Source organism: Muscardinus avellanarius, assembly GCF_963383645.1.
Source record: "Muscardinus avellanarius genome assembly, chromosome: 4".
Classification (NCBI taxonomy): Eukaryota; Metazoa; Chordata; class Mammalia; order Rodentia; family Gliridae; genus Muscardinus; species Muscardinus avellanarius.
Genome location: NC_137789.1, coordinates 116,087,765 through 116,108,637, shown reverse-complemented (window position 1 = coordinate 116,108,637; position 20,873 = coordinate 116,087,765). Strand labels below are relative to the sequence as shown.

The 20,873-nt window shown below is 40.1% G+C and overlaps 1 protein-coding gene across 4 annotated transcripts in view; it reads right to left on the bottom strand.

Moving 5' to 3' along the window:
• Positions 1-737: 737 nt before the first annotated feature.
• SIRT1 (sirtuin 1) overlaps positions 738-20,873 on the bottom strand; it is a gene marked incomplete at both ends in the record, with an annotated part of 36,177 nt that continues 16,041 nt past the window's right edge. For 3 of the 4 annotated variants that reach the window (XM_080694235.1, XM_080694236.1, XM_080694237.1), the window contains 5 exons: positions 738-1,066; positions 5,208-5,759; positions 9,225-9,411; positions 10,654-10,733; positions 11,838-11,985. In XM_080694235.1, coding sequence (XP_080550361.1) covers positions 738-1,066; positions 5,208-5,759; positions 9,225-9,411; positions 10,654-10,733; positions 11,838-11,985 — 1,296 coding nt within the window. Of the gene's footprint in view, positions 1,067-5,207; positions 5,760-9,224; positions 9,412-10,653; positions 10,734-11,837; positions 11,986-12,494; positions 12,528-20,873 lie in introns of those variants that run through there. The other variant, XM_080694238.1, reaches the window with a different exon arrangement.

Sequence of the window (20,873 nt, the reverse complement as noted above, 5' to 3'; positions counted from 1 at the left end):
AAGCATGTTTTTTCGGGTTAGTTTTATGAGCCAATATAGACATTACTACATGTCGCAGGAAGTACAAAAGCCATCTTCAACAAGAATGCAATACTCCTGAAACGCTTAGCACCAAGTCTCACTCAAAGAAGCAGAGACAACTGAGTGCTCTTCCACATCTTGTTGGCTTCCTTCTACTTGCGTGTCACTTATGTTTTTTAAAAAGTTAGCTGCCACAAGTTTTGGAAAACACCAGTGTTTAAAAATAGGTAATAGTGCTAATGAATCAAAAGTTCAGCAGAACAGAGATTTTTGAGGACTTCAAACCATTCAATATTAACAAAGAAAAGGGAAAATACCATTCTTTGGTCTAGATAAGCTGTTCCCTTTACATTAATTTAACATTCCAATGGCTTTTTGAAAACTTTAAAATGTTGAAACTCACTATGCAAAAACAAAAATTATATATACATACAGGTGTATCATACAAATGAACCTTTAAAGGAAAGTCTTGACCAAGAGCTAATTAAAGATACTTAGTACCTTTCTTTAGAAAAAAAAGTTAGTGTTGAGTGTACAAGTACAGAAAGAATGGAAGTTTAAAAATTAGCCATGAAAAAACAATCATTTTACCAGTCTATAAATATTACACCTTTCTGTTTTCCTTGCTCTATTGAGTTCACAAGTAAACATTCACTTTGACATGCTAACGTTCCTAATGCTGGTGGAACAATTCCTGTACCTGGATAATCGTTACATTATGATTTGTTTGATGGACAGTTCATGTCTGTTACATCCTGTCTGATGGACAGAGCTTCATTAGTTGCTTCTTGACCGCCTCCATCAGCCCCAAGTCCAGCTCCTCCAGCTCTCTCTGGAACATCAGCATCATCTTCCAGGCCGTTGTAGAATTCTTCAATTTCACTTTCATCCTCCAAGGGTTCTTCTAAACTTGGGCTCTGACATGTACCACTATCACTGTTACTGCCACAAGAGCTAGAGGATAAGACGTCATCTTCAGAGTCTGAATATACCTCAGCGCCGTGGAAAATATAACGGTTTGGTGGTAAGAACAGATACTGATTACCTGAAATGTAGAAATATTATTTTCAGTTTTGTAAGGCTCAATGGCAGTTAAGTGTTGTCTATCTTTGTCTTTTATTATTACTGGGGATATTAGTATTAGTTTTGTGGGGTGGGTTTTTTGGTTTTTTTTTTTTTTTTTTTTTTTTTTTTTTTTTTTTTTTTTTCCAGTACTGGGGCTGGATCCCAGGAACATTCTACCTCCCAACTACACTTCCAGCCCTATTTTTTTTTTTTTAATTATTTTGAAACAGGGTCTCACTGAGTTGCAAAGTGCCTCACTAAGTAGCTGAGGCTGGCTGTGAACCACAATCCTCTTGTCTCGGCCTCCCAAATGCTGGGCTTACAAAAAAGTGTGTGCCACCACACCCCACTCTCTTACTAGTTTAACAAGCTGTTATTACTTGTGGGTTCAAATCTTATTTCTGCCTCTTAATAGCTTTGTCAGCTTGTACAGGTATCTATCTCTTGTCTCAATTTGTCATCTGGAAAATAAAAGTATAAAAGAATGTAAAGAACCATATTTAGGGCTGGGTGTGGTGGTGCACACCTGTAATCGCAGCATTTGGGAGGCTGAGACTGGTAGATCGCAATTCAGGGACAGCCTCAGCTACTTAGTGAGGCCCTTTGCAACTCAGACCCAGTTTCAAAATAAAGAATAAAAAAATAGCCAGGTGCGGTGGCATATGCTTCTAATTCCCACACTTGGGAGGCTGAGACAGACACAGATTCAAAGCCAGTCTCAGCTACTTATAGTGAGGCTCTCAGCAACTTAGTGAGACCCTGTTTCCAAATAAAGTATAATATAGGTCTGAGAGTATAGCCCCTGGGTTCTACTCCCAGTACCACCAAAAAATAATAATAACTAGGGCTGGGAGTGTAGTTCAAAGGTAGAATGCCTCTGGTTTCCATCCCCAGTGCCTTAAAAAAAAAAGAAAAGGTTCTTAATATGGTTAAGAACCATAATGTTCTTTTTTTTTTTTTTTTGGTCAATACTGGGGATGGAACCATTCTATCCCCGAGCTATACCCCCAGCCCTATTTTGTATTCTTTATTTTGAAGTAGGGTCTCACTGAGTTGCAAAGGGCCTAAGTAGCTGAGGTGTCTGCTGACCCGGATTCTCCTGTCTCAGCCTCCCAAATGCTGGGATTACAAGTGTGCACCACCAGACCCGGCCAGAATCTGTTTTTACAAGAGTTCCATCCATAAAAACTAGTCTGACAAGCACTGATCAACCAGCTTGATCTTTAATCTTTCTTCCCTGATGTCCTCACAAATTAATTCTGAGGACAGCCTAAGAGTGAGTGTGTTACAAGAATCACCTGGCTGCCTCCCCGTAAGCCATGGACCCAGGCAAATACCCTCCTTCAAAATGCCCTCCTTTTCTTAAATCACTTTGAATCCCTAGATGCTAATAAAAGTTCTTGAACTACAGAACAATCAGCCACATCTCAAATTCTTTTTTAACTAAATAAAGGATGGAATATCCCTAGAAAGAAATGAGATTTCTGCCCCTGAAATCACAAGAACAAGGTAGCAACTAACTTAAGTCCACTTGATGCTGTATTTATTGCATTCTATCCTCATCACAAAAGCCGGGTTGGCACAAATGGCATGTAACTAGATACTCAGCATACCAAGCTTCTCTCTGTTTTCTTTTGGTACTGGGGATCGGACCCAGGAACATTCTACTTCCCAGCTACCCCTCCTCCCCTTTTTCATTCTTTTTTGTTCAGCTAAGTAGCTGAGGCTGTCCATGAACCGCGATCCTCCTGTCTCAGCCTCCGAATGGGATTACAAGCCTGCGCCACCACGCCCTGCTTCCTTTTTTATTTTTAAAACAGGTCTGAGTTGCTGAGCCTGACCTCAAACCTGAAATCCTTCCATCTCAGCCTCCCAAGTACTGGGATTACAGATAGGTGCCACCACTCTCAGCTCTTAAAATTTCTCTTTGAATTGACTCTAAAACTTTTTTTTTTTTTTTTTTTTTGGTGGTACTGGGGTTCCTGGAAGCCCTTCTACCTCCGGGCTACACTCCCAGACCTATTTTTGCATTTTTATTTGGAAACAGGGTCTCCTAAGCCAGCGCGCGGGGCTAGCTTCGAACCTGCGCGATCCTCCTGTCTCTGCCTCCCAAGCGCGGGGATTACAAGCGTGCGCCACCACGCCCGGCTAAAACTTTTTTACACTGTGTCATGAGCCATGTCTGACAACTCTCATCTGAATCCACAAAACTGAAATGACAGTCCACTCAAAGCAGACTGTGAAAACCAGTTATCTCATTCTTTCACAAGTCCGTTTTCTAGGACCATTTAATTTGCATAGTTGGAGCCAGGAATAAAGTACTCCAGTGCTAACAGAAAATGCCACATTGGCTGGTACTTCTAATTGGACCATAGCCTTTGATTCATACCCTTTTAAGGGATCTCAGCAGATGGCTGTATTGTACTTTCATTTCTAGTTTTGATCTGTGCTTCTAAAAAATGTTTCTGCCCTGGCCTCACTGAAGAATTATGAACTTCTCAGCCAAATACTCAATACCTTTCAATGTTTTTGTCCTCTACTTAGCAGCCATCACAAGACATTAAAAGTTTACATGGTGGTGCACACTTGTAATCCCAGAACTTGGGAGGCTGAGACAGAAGGATCGCAGGTTTAAATCCAGCTTCCGCAACTTTACAAGGTGCTCAGCAACTGACCCTGTTTCCGTGTAGCTTGGATGTAAATATGCCTCTGGATTCAGGTCTCACTATGCTTCCACTTCCTTTTTTTTGTAGCATCAAGATGGAACCCAGTGGCATTCTACCTCTTGAGTTATATCCCCAGCCTTTTTTTATTTTGTTCTGAAACAGGGCAGGGTCTCAATTAGGCTGCTGAGAACCTCACAAAGTTGTTGGGGCTGGTCTTGAACCGTAGTACAGCATGCCTTGCACACAAAGTCCTGAAGACTAACTCAGCTGAATTAAAATTAATTTTACACCAAATGATTGGTACTCTTAGTACAGATTTTTCTAAATTTCGTTTTTTCTACCAAGTGTGTTAAATATCATTCAAATAAGACAAGTGTTCCAAGTTGTACGAAACAGTTAAACCTAACTTAAAAACGATATTTGGTTTTATAGTGATTAAATTAGGAATTTCCCCACATAAACTACATTGACTTATCATTTTCCAAAAAGCAAGTTATTTTACCCAGTACTAATGCAATTAATGCTAATGTCAAGACTGCATATGTATCAAAGCTGGGCCATGGTAGCACACACCTAACCCCAGTACTTGAGAGGTGGAGACAGGAGGATCTCAGGATCCTCAACACTTTAGCAAAGGCTTCAACAACTTAAGACCCTGTTTGAAAAAAAATATATAGCTGACATGGTGGTGCCTACTTGTGATCCCAGTACCTGGGAGGCTGAGACAGGATCACAGGTTTGAGGACAGCCTCAGCACTCAGCAAATAGACTTTCATCAACCTAGCAAGACCCTGTTTCAAAATAAAAATGGAAAATAGGCTGGCAGGTAGCCTGGAGGTAGAATGTTCCTGGGTTCAATCCCCAGTTACACATGTGCACACACACATACACAAAAGATCCATGTATAAAAACAGGGTAGATACTATTCCTGATATTCAATGAAGAGTCTGAGATGTCTCAATCTAAACTGTACAACATAATAAGGCCGTGAGGATAAAACTGGAGTTAAATCTGACTTTTGCACTCCCTAGTTACTAACTTTTTAGGGTGCTTAACCTTTATGTCCCTCAGTTTTCCCTCCTAAAGCAGCAGTATCTAGTTCCTCATGGTCTCAAAATCGGATGAATATGTAAAGCAGCTGACCCAAAGATAAGCCAAATGACCCAAACTTTAGTCATTTCTACTAGGCTAGAGCTCTCATCACACACCGCAGAGCACACAATATAAACACATTCTCAAATGTTTCTTCCAATCCCTTGGAGAAACAACATAAAAAGCACTGTTAAAACGCTTTCTTCTATCACGTAAGATGCCACCAACTTTACCTTTCTCTAACTTAAAATCATGAACTTCACAGTTTCTCCGAGTAGTCAACTGAGTTCAACCACATAAAGCTACCTCAATCGACTGACTTTCCAGAGCTGCTCATTTCCTGCAGCTCTGCCGCACTCTTACCATCAAGCCTCTTGCTAATCTGCTCCTTTGCAAGTCTGTTGGGCCAGCACTTCCTTACTGTTTCAGCAACTGAAGTTCTTTCATTTTTCTCCCCAGTGTTGGAACCAGTATCTTTCAGACCTGGATTTTCCACATTAATACTCTCAACATTTGTAGACGTCTGTAGTTCCTGTGATTTTTCTTCCATGTATCCTTTTGATTCCAATGCATCTAAATCTTCATTACTCTTAGCTGATTGATCAAAAAGTGTAACAGTCACTAAAGAATCTGGTGGTGATGTTCTTTCTGGTGAACTTGAGTCTTCTGAAATATGAAGAGGTGTTGGTGGCAACTCTGATATGTGAACCAATTCTTTTTGTATTCGTGGAGGTTTTTCAGTAATTTCTGAAAGCTTTACAGGGTTACAGCAAAGTTTGGCATATTCACCACCTAGCCTATGACACAACTCATTAATTATGACATCACAGTCTCCAAGAAGCTCTACATCAAAATGCAGATGAGGCAGAGGTTCTCTGTTGATTAATATCTGAGGCACTTCATGGGGTATGGAACCTAAAAGCAGAGTGGAAAAAAAAATTAGAAAAAAGGAGGGAGCACTTACTTTTGTAAAGTGGTGGCACTTAACTTGTGTGTGTGTGTGTGTGTGTGTGTGTGTGTGTGTGTGTGTTAATCCCACCATTCAGGAGGTTGACACAGGAGGATCACAGGTTCTCAGCCAGCCTCAGCTACTTAAGTGAGGCCCTTTGCAACTTAGTGAGAGTCTGTTTCAAAGTAAAGAATAAAAAAAACAGGGCTGGGTGTGCTTGGAGGGAGAACATCCCTGGGCTCAATCCTCAGTACTGCATTAAAAAAAAAGAAAGAAAAGAAAGAAAAGGAGGGGAAGCAAGCTAGTAAAATTACAACAAATGCACCATGCAAAGAAACAAGGACCTGAGCTCCAGATACAAAAAGGAAACCCTCCACCAACACATCACCACGCCATTATATCTCATCAGCGCTATCTGGCAAGCAGAGGGCAGGGAGCTTCCTTCTCTGTAGAGAATGAGGATGATATTTTCCCACAAGGTTGAGGCAAGAAATATTAAGATATTAAATGCATTGTTGGGCCGGGCGTGGTGGCGCACGCTTGTAATCCCCGCGCTTGGGAGGCAGAGACAGGAGGATCTCACTGGTTCGAAGCCAGCCGCATGCGCTGGCTTAGGAGACCCTGTTTCCAAATAAAAATGTAAAAATAGGTCTGGGAGTGTAGCCCGGAGGTAGAAGGGCTTCCAGGAACCCCAGTACCACAAAAAAAAAAAAAAAGAAAAAAAAAAAAAGCATTGCTGGGCGAGGTGGTGCACGCTTGTAATCCCCGCACTTGGGAGGCTGAGACAGGAGGATGGTGCAGGCTCGAAGCCAGCCTCAGCTGGCTTAAAAGACCCTGTTTCCAAATAAAATATTAAAAAAAATAGGTCTGGGAGCGTAACCCGGAGGTAGAAGCCCCCTGGGTTCCATCCCCAGTACCACCGAAAAAAAAAAAAAAAGATATTAAATGCATAAAAGAGTTGGTATACAAGTATTAGGTTACCATTCCACTGAAGTAGCTGCTGATAAATAGATGAAAATTCTTAAGTCTATTCTACACTTATTTTGTGTGTCTTTGTGTGTGTGTGTGTGGGGGGGGGGTTCTGGGGATTGAATTCAGGGGAATTTTACCTCTGAGCTACACTCCCAGCCCTATTTTATTTTTATTCTGAAACAAGGTCTTGCTGGGTTGATGAAAGTCTCACTACTTTCTGAACCTACAATCCTCCTTTCTCAGCCTTCACTATTATAAACTTATTTTTGTATTTTCAAAAGATCATCTTTGCCGGGCGTGGTGGCGCACGCTTGTAATCCACGTGCTTGGGAGGCGGAGACAGGAGGATCGCGCTGGTTCGGAGCCAGCCTCACTCGCTTAAGAGACCCTGTTTCCAAATAAAAAGTATAAAATAGGTCTGGAGTGTAGCCTGGAGGTAGAAGGGCTTCCAGGAACCCCAGTACCACACACACACAAAAAAATCATCTTTGCCTATCACCAATACACTATTATATTACCCACAGAAAGCTTTTAAGAGAAAAGCTTTAAAGGGAGATAAAGCCTTAAATTAGCTTTTTAAAAAAGATGGGTGACTTCCAACTACTGGGGAGGGTAAGGCAGGAGGATCTCTTGAGCCCAGGAGTTTGAGGATAGCTTGAGTGAAAGATCGATCCCACCCTTCAAAGAAAAAAAACTGGGCTGGGGTATATAGCTCAGTGTATTGTGCCTGTTTAGCAAGCATAGGCCTTAGGTTTGACTCCCCAGCACCATGCAAGGAAAAAAAAAAATGGGAAAGGAAGGAGGAAAAGAAAAAAACATATATTAAATTTTGTTTGTTTGGGGTTTTTTTGTTCCATTACAAATCAGCTTTTTGTGTGTGTGTGTGTGTGTGGTACTGGAGTTCTTAGAAGCCCTTCCATCTCCAGGCTACACTCCCAGACCTATCTTATACTTTTTTATTTTTGGAAACAGAGTCTCTTAAGCCAGCACAGCATGGCTGGCTTCGAACCTGTGCGATCCTCCTGTCTCCACCTCCCAAGCACAGGGATTACAAGTGTGCGCCACCACACCCGGCGCAAATCAGCGTTTACTTTAAAAGGATTTCACAAAGGTGGGCATGGTGGCACACAAATGTAATGCCAGCATTTGGGAGGTTGAGACAGGAGGATCACGAATCGCGAACAGCCTCAGCTACTTAGAGAGGCCCTTTGCAACTCAGTGAGACCCTATTTCAAAATAAAGAATAAAAGAATAGGACTGGGGGTGTAGCTAAGAGGTAGAATGCCCCTGGGTTCCATCCCCAGTACTATTTCGGGAAGATTGAGTTAAGTGCTGAGCCCACCAGATGAAGGCTACAGAACTGGGGCCTGGCTCCATGCTCTTCTGTTTACCTATTTGACTGCTGTCTGCGCTTATCCTTCTGTCACCTTCAAAAGGACATATCTGATGCAACTGAAAATCTCCCTTGTTCTCTCATTAGAGGAGAGAAAAGGTGATGTAAAAATTTCCCATGGGAAAAAAAAAAAGGACTTAGCCGGGCGTGGTGACACATGCTTGTGACCCCAGCATTTGAGAGGCTGAGACAGGAGGATCACTGTTGATGGACAGCCTCAGCTACTTAGTGAGGCCCTCTGCAACTCAGTGAGACCCTGTTTCAAAATAAAGAATAAAATATAGGGCTAGGAGTGTAACCTGGAGGTTTAAAAAAAAAAAAAAAAAAAAAAAGAACTTGACCTGCACAGAAGCATTATTCGACATACAAACACATGCTACCACTTTGGCACAGCATGCATGAGAGCTCTTCCTAAGAGAAGAAACTAATCATTTTGAGTCCCCAGAGTACATGACAATTTTTATATTTATTTATTTACTTATTTTTTTGTGGTACAAGGGATTGAACCTGAGGGCATTCTACCTCTGAGCTACACTCCCAGCCCTTATATTTATTTATTATTTTGAAACACAGCCTCTAAGTTGCTGAGGCTGGCTGAAAAACCTATGATCATCCTGTCTCAACCTCCCAAGTACTGGGAATACAAGCTTGTGCCAGACTTACATTACACTCTTAATAAGCTATACATCTGAACTTACTGAACCTGAAATCAATAAAAATTTAAAAGATAAACAACTGTAATCATTTAGTCATGAATAAAAAATTTCACAAGTTTAAATTAATTGACGATAACCTCTGCCACATTAAAAGCACATTCTATTTTGCCTTCATCTGAATTTCTAGGTTCACCAACTAGAATTAAAATTTAATATAATTTCCGTCTTGACATCCCCCACCACCCCCACAAAGTCATTCTCACCGATCTTCACAAACAAGAATACCACATAAAACTTCCTTCTTCATTACTCTTTTAAACAGAAACAGTAAATCACTAGGGTCCACTATACAAATTCACAACTCACGACATTACATGCAGAAATGTTCCCCCAAACCATCACTAACTTACTTGGAATTAGTGCTACTGGTCTTACTTTCAGGGAAGACCCAATAACAATAAGGAGATCCACTTCATCCTTGTCATACTTCATGGCTCTATGAAACTGTTCTGGTAAATTTTCACCAAAAAAGACAATCTCTGGTTTCATGATAGCAAGTGGTTCATCAGCTGGACACCTAGGGCATCGAGGAACTACCTGCATGTTCCAGATTTTGGTTGAGATGAGAAAGCAAATTCAATATCCAAGTTAGACGCAGTCAATATTTCTATACTTCTTAAGAATACATTTCAGTATTATCACAGAAAAACAGAAAAACTATGGATAAACAGCAGGGAAAACTGGACACAAATAAATGTCAATTGTCAGAAAAATGTAGTTTGTTAATATAAGATGAAACATAAAATGATACTATTTGACATTAAAGAGTCTACTATAAGCTGGGCATGGCGGCACATGCGTGTAATCCCAATACTTTGGGAGGCTGACAGGATGGTTGCAGTGTTCAAAGCCAGCCTCAGCAACTTAGTGAGAACTTGTTTCAAAATAAAAAAATAAAAGGGCTGCGGGTGTAGCTCAAATGTAGAATGCTTCCGAGTTCAATCCCAATACCAAAAAAGACGACTTAAAATAAAAAACAAGAGTCTACTGTATATTAATGGGGAGGGTAAAAGCGGATATAACACAAAATGAGACTTAACATAAAAGTTTGTAAAGCTAAGTATGGTGGAACATGCTTGTAATCCCAGCAGTTGGGAGCTGAGACAGGAGGATCGCGGTTCGAGGACAGCCTCAAGTAATTAGTGAGGCCCTTTCCAACTAAGTGAGACCCTTTTTCAACATAAAGAATAAAAAATAGGGCTGGTGATGTAGCTCAGAGGTAGAATGCCCCTGGGTTCCATCCCCAGACCCGCAAAAACAAAAGTTTGTAAAGCCAGGCATGGTGGTGCACACCTACAATCCCAGTACTTGAGAAGTTGAAATAGGAGTATTACCAGGCTCAGCAACTTGAGACCCTGTTTCAAAGCAATAAATAAAAAGTGCTTGGGAACTCAGTTCAAAAAGAAAAAATAGAGCCAGGTATGGTGGCACAGACTTGTAATCCCTGTACTTGGGAGACTGAGACAGAAGGATCACAGTTCAAGACCAGCCTCAGCTACTTAGGCCCTCTGCAACTTAATGAGACCCTGTTTCAAAATAAAGGACAAAAGAGAGCTGGGGGTATAGGCTCGGAGGTAGAATACCCGAGTTCAATCCCTAGTACTGCAAAAAAAAAATTTTTTTTAAAAGAAAAAAAATCTCATACTTCACTATATTTCCTACTGATAAACACTTCCTGGATCTGTCAATATCACAAAGTACTTCTGGGGGGAAGAATAATTTGGAGGCAAAAAAATAGATCAGAGATGTGCACATTACTAAATATGGGTAATAAATTACCTGATTAAAAATATCTCCCCGTACAACTTCACAGTCAACCTTGTATTTACAAATCAGGCAAGATGCTGTTGCAAAGGAACCTAGAAACAACAACACACACACATTTTAGTGAAGACATATCTGCTCCTGACATACTGCAAAGGTTATAGTTTGACACCAGAGAAATAAGAGATCCTAAAGTATTCTGTATGGAAACTTAAAAGGACAAAGTAAAATAAATATATATGGAGAGAATCCAATCCTCTACTGTGAGATATGGATTAAAATTAACTCCATTAGGGCTAACAATCCAGAGTTGGGAGGTTTCCTTTTCTTTTCGGTGTGGTACTGGGGATTGAACCCAGGCACCTCTCTACCTCTGCGCTACACACCCAGCCCCATTTTATTTATTTGGAAACAGGGTCTCACTAAGTTGCTGAGGCTTGCTGTGAGCCTGCAATCCTCCTGCTGCCTCAGCTTGAGATAACAAGCATGCACCACCATGTCCAGCTCATTTTATTACCTTAGCTCAGCTAAGATTGTGTTTTAGAAAGTTTATAAATACATAAGAAAATGGCTGATTCATATTTTTCTTTCTTTTTTTTTTTGTGGGTCTGGGGGTGAAACCCAGAGGCATTTGACCTCTGAACTACACTCCCTGCCCTATTTTTTTTTTCTTTATTTTGAAACAGGGTCTCACTGAGTTGCAGAGGGCCTCACTAAGTAGCTGAGGCTGTCCGCGAACTGCTGATCCTCTGGTCTCAGCCTCCCAAATGCTGGGATTACAAGCATGTGCCACCACGCCCAGCTTCATAATTCTTTTAAACTGACAATCTTCTAAAATTTCTGAATTCTATACATCCAAGCTATATAACTATGCTTTGGCTTACAGAGGTCCTATTTCTTCATACACAGCAAGTATTACTTTTCAAATCAAAAGACATTTAAAATAACTGATAACATCTTTTGAAATCAGAAGTACATTACTATTTGATATTTTTATACAATTAGGCATCAAGGCTAATATTTCTGGTTATCACTCTTGCATTCTACTTTTCTTAGTTTATATCTACAAGTAATCAGATAACATGATTAAATAATAATGCTTAATATCTCATTATATAAGAGTACAGTCTGCTTTCTAATCCTTACTCCCCCCCCCCAAAAAAAATAAATTACAAAAAGCCATTTTGAAGTTTACTAACCATGACACTGAATTATCCTTTGGATTCCTGCAACCTGTTCCAAGGTATCTATATTCTGAGTATAGTTGCGCAGTAGTTTTCCTTCCTTATCTGACAAGGCTATGAATTTGTGACAGAGAGATGGTTGGAACTGTCCAGGATATATTTCCTATATAATGCAAAAGATAGAAAAAAGTTTACATTAATGGAGTAGGTATAACGGACATCCTGCTTAGGTTTAACAAAGAACTACCAATGATAATCCCCCAGGTATACTTTAAAAAACAAATATATGAGCACTTTAGCATTTAGATAGATGTAACACACACCTAAGAAAAAGGATTGTTGCTGTAATATGTATAAAAACTCAGCAATTAGTGAACTTTGGCCCTTGAAGAAAAGGATAAAATTGATCCATAAATATCTCTAATAAATGCTAATAGACTAATTCTGAAGTAATACACACCTTAGGAAATCTAATTTTTGTTGGCTGCAAATTCAGATTTTTAAGGAAAAAGGGGGAAGTTTACACTGAAATTACAAATATCAATGGTATGGTGACTTTAAAAAAACTAAAAAAAATTCTGTCAACATATGAATATTAAAAATTTTTTTGATTCATCATTCATTATAAATATCAACCTGTTGGAAGTTTAAAGCTAAAGTTTAATTCCTTACCAAAATTGTTTTCCTTCCACTGCACAGGCACATACTGGTATAGTATAGAGTTGCTCATGAATGCTGAGTTGCTGGATTTTGTGTGTGTGTTTTTCCCCCCAAATAATGCTTCAATGCTGTTTCTTCTTTAAAAACAAAGAATTCAGATATACACATGGCAGAAAGATCAGAGAAAAAGTATCAATTTTGGTCCTCCCAACTTTCAACAGTGTTTTATTCAATTTCATTTAGTAAGGGATGGTGGCAAAGGAAGTTTCTTCTTTACTTTTTTCGTTAAAGTAGCAGTGCTATCACTCACTCACTTCCTTACCATTCATTGCAGGCTCTAACCCATCATAATACTAGCAAAAAACTAGACACAACCGTATGTGCACCAATAAGGAATCGGTTGTAATAATAATTATATACATCTATAATAGTGGAATATGCAGCCATTAAAAAGAATGAGGGAGATCCAGATGCACTGACCTGGGAAATGGTCCATGAAATACGTGAAAAAAAGCAAATCGTCACCAGTGTGTATGGTTTCTTATTAGTAGTAAAAAATGGAAATTATATGCACATATATATAGATATGTCCATATAAACAAATCAGAAAGACTACACAAAGTGGAAAGTAGAGGGAACAGTCACATCTGACATTACACAAGAGTTTAGTAATGAGATTAGGGATAATTTTTACCTATTTAGTATCTTAAATTTTAAAAATACTTTTCCACACAAATAGAATACCTCCTTTAAAAACCTTAAAAGGTATTCCCATGATAACTACTATGTACATGTCCATATGCTGCTAAAAATCTATTCAAGTTTTTGCCTTACTTTCAAATGTTTATCAAAAATAAATGTCAATTACTTTGCAAAATTAATTTTAAAAAATGAGTGCAATATAAGAAACAAGACAGCTGGGCACAGCGGCGATCATCCTAGTACTTGTTATCCTAGTACTTGCAAGACTGAGACAGGAAGATCACAGGTTTGAGGCCAGCCTCAGCAACCTATCGAGACTATTTCAAAACAAAAAATTTAAGCCAAATGCATGCCTGTAATCCCAGTACTTGGGAGGCTAAGATAAGAGGATTGCTGGTTCACGACTAGCCTCAGCCCCTTAGTGAGGCTCTCCACAACTTAGTGAAACCCTGTTTCCAAATAAAAAATTAAAAAATAGGGTTGGTGCGCCAGGCGTGGTGGCGCACGCTTGTAATCCCTGCGTTTGGGAGGCTGAGACAGGAGGATTGCATGGGTTCGAAGCCAGCCTCAGCTACTTAGTGAGGGTCTCAGCAACTTAGTGAGACCCTGTTTCCAAATAAAATATTAAAAAGGTCTGGGAGTATAGCCCGGAGGTAGAAAGCCTCTGGGTTCCACTCCCAGTACCACCAAAAAAAAAAAAAAAAAAAAAAAAAAAGTAGGGCTGGTGGTGTAGCTCCAAGGTAGAATGCCCCTGGGTTCAATCTTCAGTTCCACAAAACTAACTAAATAACAAACAAATAAGGGCTTGGGGTTTGACTTGAAGGAAGACTACTCCTGGAGACTGAGACAGGATTATTGCAGGTTCAAGGCCAGCCTCAGCTACTTACTGAGGCCCTCTGCAAACTTAGTGAGACCCTGTTTCAAAATAAAGAATAAAAAATAGGGCTGGGGGTTTAGCTTGGAGGTAGAATGCCACTGGGTTTGACCCTTAGTACAGAAAAAAAAATATTATTCTTGGATTCAATCCACAGTTATACACATACAGGAGAAAGAAACAAATAATGCAGAAGGAAGAAGCAGCAGGGGAAGAGCTAACACAGTGTTTTCAGGAAACTGCAAGTGATGCTACATTCTGGAAAATTCTTGAACTGTGTTACACCAACCACTGTCTTCTACTCAGGATGCTCTGCTGTAAGTACATTTATATTCTAGAAGTTAAACACTTTTGTACCTGATTAAAGTTCCTTCTGAAAGTATCTTTTAGAATATTTTAACCAGTGTTAGAGAGGCTAAGCAACAGATAAACAGGATTTCTAAAATAGTAAGCAAAGTGACAAAGTCATACCAAATAGATTAAGAAGGAATGAGGAACTCCAATGCACAGTCAGGCAACAACACTAAGACTATCTACCCTCCTTGAAGCAGCAAGGTAAGTCTTACCCACTATCTCCTTTCAAGAAGGAAGTAAATAACACAAAGATGTAGGGCTGTGGGTGTCACTTAGTAGCACAGCATTTGTCCAGCATCTGTGAGACCCTGGGTTCCATCCCCAGGAATGCAAAACATAAAGTAATAATAATAATAATAACCCAAGAAAAACAAGGATGTGCAGAATATAAGATTTAGCTCTACCCTCTCATTTCCCTTTAATGACCAACCTGGAATGGTTCAAGGTAACTAGCTTAGCTTTTAAAGGTACAGAAACACTCCTAATATACAAGAATCTCAGTGACTGAGTCTAAACTGTGTCAACCCTCTTTCAAATATGAAGTGAAAAGGCTGGTATGTTGGTACATGCCTGTAATGCCAGTACTTAGGAGGCTGAGACAGGAAGATCTCAGGTTCAAGGACTACCTTAGCAAATATTAAGACTCTCACCAACCTAGCAATACCCTGTTTCAAAGTAAAATAAAAAGGGTTGGAGCATATGCATCTGAGTTCAACGTCCAGTACCAGGGGGGAAAAAAAGCAAACAAATATGAAATGGACGTCTGAATTATTCCATCTAAATATAGTATTAATATATATAGTATTTTGGGGAGGGTGGTACTGGGGTTTCTGGAAGCCATTCTACCTCCGGGCTACACTCCCAGACCTATTTTATACTTTTTTATATTTGGAAACAGAGTCTCTTAAGCCAGCACAGCTGGCTTCGAACCTGTGCGATCCTCCTGTCTCCGCCTCCCAAGCGCAGGGATTACAAGCGTGCACCACCACATGCTTGTAATCCCAGCATTTGGGAGGCTGAGACAAGAGGATTCGGGTTCACGGACAGGCTCAGCTACTACTTAGCGAGGTCCTTTGGAACTTATTGAGACCCTGTTTCTAAATAAAGACTAAAAAATAGGGCGGGAGGTGTAACTTAGAAGGTAGAATGATTCTGGGGTTCCATCCCAGTACCACAAAATAAAATTAAAAATTACAAAATTTATTTATTTACTTACTTACTTGTACTGGGGATTGAACTCAGGGGCATTTTGCTTCTGAGCTACACCCCTAGCCCTATTTTATTTTTACTTTTGAAACAAGGTCTCACTAGGTTGGTAAAAATCTCACTACTTGCTAAAGCTGTCCTTGAATCTATATGTCTCCTGCCTCAGCCTCCCAAGTATTGGAATTACAGGCATGTGCCACCATGCTTGGTTTGAGAAATAAAATTCAATATTGTGAAAACAATTGAACCTGGAGGCTTTCTACCTCCAAGCTACACCCCCTACTCTTTATTATTTGTTTTAAAACAGGGTCTCACTTGAAAAAAAAAAAAAAAAGCTGCTTCTTTTTTATAGTATGGCAAGCCCCTATAAGTAACCTAACATAGAATTTTCATTAGTGAAGCTTTAATAATAAACTTTTAGTATGCACCAGGTATAGCACAAGCACTTACATTTTATATTTATTAGAATGCTATACACAAGGGTGGTGACTGAGTTTTTACTTTTTTAAAAGGTTGTAATAAAAAAAACACACATGACACAGAGACCCTATGTGGCCCACAAAGCAGGTCACATCATTTACAACCTGGCCCTTTGTAGAATGTTTGGTTGAACCTGTTTTAGACATATATGGTCCTACTTTGCAGAATAAATAAAACAAGCACATATAACTTGCCATTTTGGTCACAGGATACAGTATGTAAGTAGCAGAGTCATTCAAACGTAGTTTTGATATGAAGTACAGCTCTTTCCAGTTTTTTAGTCACTTGACCTCAAATTTTCTGTTTCTTTTGTGATAAGCACCTTTTCTCTTAGGTACTACAAACTAGTTAACTTAGCAAGACCTTATTTTACTGAAAGCTAGAATTACAGTCAATACATATAGTATTGCTGGGTGTGATGGCACACACTTGTAATCTCAGTACTCAGGAGACTGAGACAGGAGGATTGCAGGTTCACAGCCAGTTAGCTGTGATCTTCTGCAACTTAATAAGACTCTGTTTCAAAGTAAAAAATAAAACAGAACTAGGGTGTAGCTCAGAGGTAGAATGCCCCTACATTTAATCTCCAGTACCACAAAAATAAAAAGAACATATAGCCAGGCATGATGGTACATGATTTTAACCCTAGTACTTGGGAGGCTAAGATATAAGGATCATAGGCTCAAGGACAAACTCAGCAAGTAGTGAGACTTTCATCAACCTAGTGAGGCCCTGTTTCCAAATAATAAATAAAACCAGTCCGGGGGTGTAGCCTGGAGGTAGAATGCCTCACTGGTTCAATTCTCAGTACCACACACAAAAAAAAACATATAGTATTTCTACAAATAAGTATAAAAAACACCCAAATGGGGGAAAATGGCTAAGAATAAGGAATCAATTCAATATACAGCATCAGTTGTTAAAGTAAGCTGGGCGAGGTGATGCACACTTGTAATCCCAGTACTTGGGAGGCTGAGACAGGAGGATCAATCACAGGTTTGTAGCCAGCCTCAGCTACTTAATGAGAAGCTTTACAACTTAGTGAGACCCGGTTTCAAAATAAAGAATAAGAAAATAGGGCTGGGGGTGTAGCTCAGAGGTACAATGTAGAAAGGATCTGGGTTCCACCCTCAGTACCACCAAGGAAAAAAAACAACAGAAGAAATCTAGGGTTGTTTGGCAGCTTTGAAACTATCAATGTAATAGGTAAAAATTAATACATTAGTGTACAGGTTCTTTGGTTTTATGGTAGATCCTTTCTACCTCCGGGCTATACTCAGACCTATTTTATATTTTATTTGGAAACAGGGTCTCACTAAGTAGCTGAGGCTGGCTTCGAACCTATGTGATCCTTCTCCCTCAGTCTCCCACGTACTGGGATTACAAGCGTGCACCACCACGCCCAGCTACTATTCTGTTTTAATTAGTGTAGGTGACTTTTTTTTAAGCAGTATTGGTGATTGATCCCAGGGACATTGTGGCTTAACTATAAAATAAGAGGTTTCTTGTGCGTGTATATGGTACTGAGGATTGAACCCATAGACATTCTACCTTCAAAACTACACCCCCAACCCGATTTTTTTTTTTTTTTTTTTTTTTTTTGGTGGTACTGGGGTTCCTGGAAGCCCTTCTACCTCCGGGATACACTCCCACGGGCTACACTCCCAGACCTATTTTTCAACTTTATGTGGAAACGGTCTCTTAAGCCAGCGAGGCTGGCTCCGAACCAGCGCGATCCTCCTGTCTCTGCCTCCCAAGCGCGGGGAGCGGGGATTACAAGCGTGCGCCACCACGCCCGGCTCCCAACCCGATTTTATTTCTTATCTGGAAACAGGGTCTGGCTAGGTTGAAAAGTGTCTCACTACTCAGTGAGGCCATCCTCAAACCTGTGATGCTTCTGTCTCAGCATCCCAAGTATGGGAATTAGAGGAATGAGCCACCAAACCTGGCTAAAGTAGTCGATTATGCAGCCTTTAAAAAAAATGCGGTATGTCTGTTCAGTGCCATTGTGATACAATTTCCAAGAATATTAAGTGTGCGTGTGTGGGTGAGGGTAGGGTAGAAAACAGGATGTTTGATTCTGCTCGTAATCATTTTTGAAGTATTTATTTAGAAAATACGTGGGGCAAGCAGTGTAGTTCAACAGGAGAGCACTTGGATGGCAAAGAGAGGCCCTGGGTTAAATCCACAGCTGTATAACCATGTATTGTGGGGTTTTATGGTTCTGAGGAAGGAGGTGGTATACAGGGACTAGCTAAATCAGCCCTCTCACACACATTTGACAGTGTATTTTATCTCAACCTTTTCTGGTAGCAGTAGAGACAAAATGTTATCAGAAGCTTTAAAAAAAATAAACTAGCAATTTCTCTATCAGGAATTTATCCTAAGAACAACATACCAAAAAGGAAAATTGCAGCAACACTATCTGTACATCAAAAATATACATATCCAAAAGAAACAATCAACACTATACCATTAAAAAGTACCAACTGAAAAACTGGCCATTAGCAGGGCATGGTGGCGCACACCTGTAATCCTAGTATTTGGGAGGCTGAGACAGGAGGATCGTGGTTCACATATTCTATTTTCCCTTATGCACCAAGTTTAGATTTCTATTAAATTTATAAAGCATGCATGGTGGCACATGCTTGTAATTCCGGCACATAGGAGGCCACGAAAGAATTGCACATTTGAAGCCAGCTTCAGCCACTTAGGCTCTGTTTCCAAATAAAAAATAAAACAGGTATGGAGTATATACCAAAGGTAGAAGGCCCCTGGGTTCCATCCCTATTACCACACACACAAAAAAAGAATAAAGTTCTTAGAATTTGTCTTTATCAGGGTAATTATGAATTACTTCTATAGGCTTTTTACATGTCAAAGTTAGTTTAAGCTAAAAATGCATACCAAATTTATACATTGTATAGTTAAGTTTATAATCTTTCTTACCTTGCTATTTCTATTCCTATTCTCAGTTACCACATTTTTCTTTTATTTTTGTTTGTTTTTAAGACAAGGTCTTACTAAACTGCCCATGTTGGGATGGAAGGAATTTCTGAGTTCAAGCCATCCTTCTGCTACAGCCTCCAGAGTATTTAGGAAGATGTCATCCCCACTTGGTTTAGTAACAAATATTTTTCTAAAAAGTGTCAGGTTACCGCTTTGAAAAAAATAAATTCGCTATTTAAAAGAGTAACTCTTAAGACAGGTGTGGTGGAGCACGCTTGTAATCTAAGGCATTCAGGAAGCTGAGACAGGAGGATTGCAGATCACAGACAGCCCAGCTACTTAGTGAGGCCCTCTGCAACTCAGAGAAACTGTTTCAAAATAAATAATAAAAAAAAAAGAGAGAGAGAGCAACTCTCTTTATTTTTTAAAACCCAGGGCCATTCTACCTTGAGTGACACTCCCTATTTTTTTTTTCTTTATTTTGAAACAGGGTTTCATAAGTTGTGGAAAGCCTAAGTAGCTATGGCTGTCCTCAAACCTGGAATCCTCCTGTCTCCGTCTCCCAAGTACTGAGATTACAAGGCATGTACCAACCATGCCCAGCTATAATTCTTAATTTTAAATCTTTAGCTGCAGTTTATAACTTAACTAAGTAGTTAGTTCATTGCATAATAGCAATATAAGTTTGGGAGCCAAGCCCGGTGGTGCATGCTTGTAATCCCAGCATTCAAGTGGCCGAGACAGGAATATCAAGAGTTTGCAGACAGCCTCAGCTACGTAGTTAGGGCTTTTGCAACTCAGCAAGACTCTGTTTCTGAATAAAGTATTAAAAACTGGGCTGGGGGTGTAGCTCAGAGGTAGAATGCCCCTGGGTTCCATTCCCAGTACCGGGGTGGGGGGGGGGTGTTTACGTGTGTGTGTGTGTGTGTGTGTGTGTGTGTGTGTAAAAGTTTGGGCAACATGGTTTGTTCCCTCAAAACAGGTTTAAGTAAAAATCATGGGAACAAGCCTGGCATGGTGGCACATGCTTGTAATCCCAGCATTCGGAAGGCTGAGACTGGAGGATCGCAGTTCACGGACAGCCTCAGCTACTGAGGCCCTCGGCAACTTAGTGAGACCCTGTTTCAAAATGAAGAATAAAAAATAGGGCAGGGGGTATAACTCAGAAGTAGAATATCCCTAGGTTCCATCCCCAGACCCGCAAAAAGAAAATCATGGGAACATTATAGAAAATGCTGTTATAATAAGATGTAAAATACGAGATCAAAGTAATTTCTAGTTATCTATTGGCCTTAAAAAGGTGTCAAGGCCAGCCGGGCGTGGTGGCGCACGCTTGTAATCCCCACGCTTGGGAGGCAGAGACAGGAGGATCGCGCAGGTTCGAAGCCAGCCGTGCGCGCTGGCTTAGGAGACCCTGTTTCCAAACAAAAATGTAAAAGTAGGTCTGGGAGTGTAGCCCGGAGGTAGAAGGGCTTCCAGGAACCCCAGTACCACCAAAAAAAAAAAAAAAAAAAAAAAAGGTGTCAAGGTCTACTAACTAGAATTGTTATAATACTAGTGTCCAAGAGTCCACATCAAGAAATCTCTAACTAGCCGGCTGTAGTAGCACACACTTGTAATCCCAGTACTAGGGAGGCTGAGACAGGAGGATCACAGGTTTGTGGCCAGCCTATTATTAAGGCCCTCCACAACTTAGTGAGACCTTGTTTCAAAATAAAGAATAAAAAAAAAGGGGCTGGGGTGTAAATCAGAGGTTAAATGTCCCTCGTGGTTCAATCCCTAGTACCGCCAAAAAAAAAAAAAAAAGGAAAAGAAAGAAAAAGAAA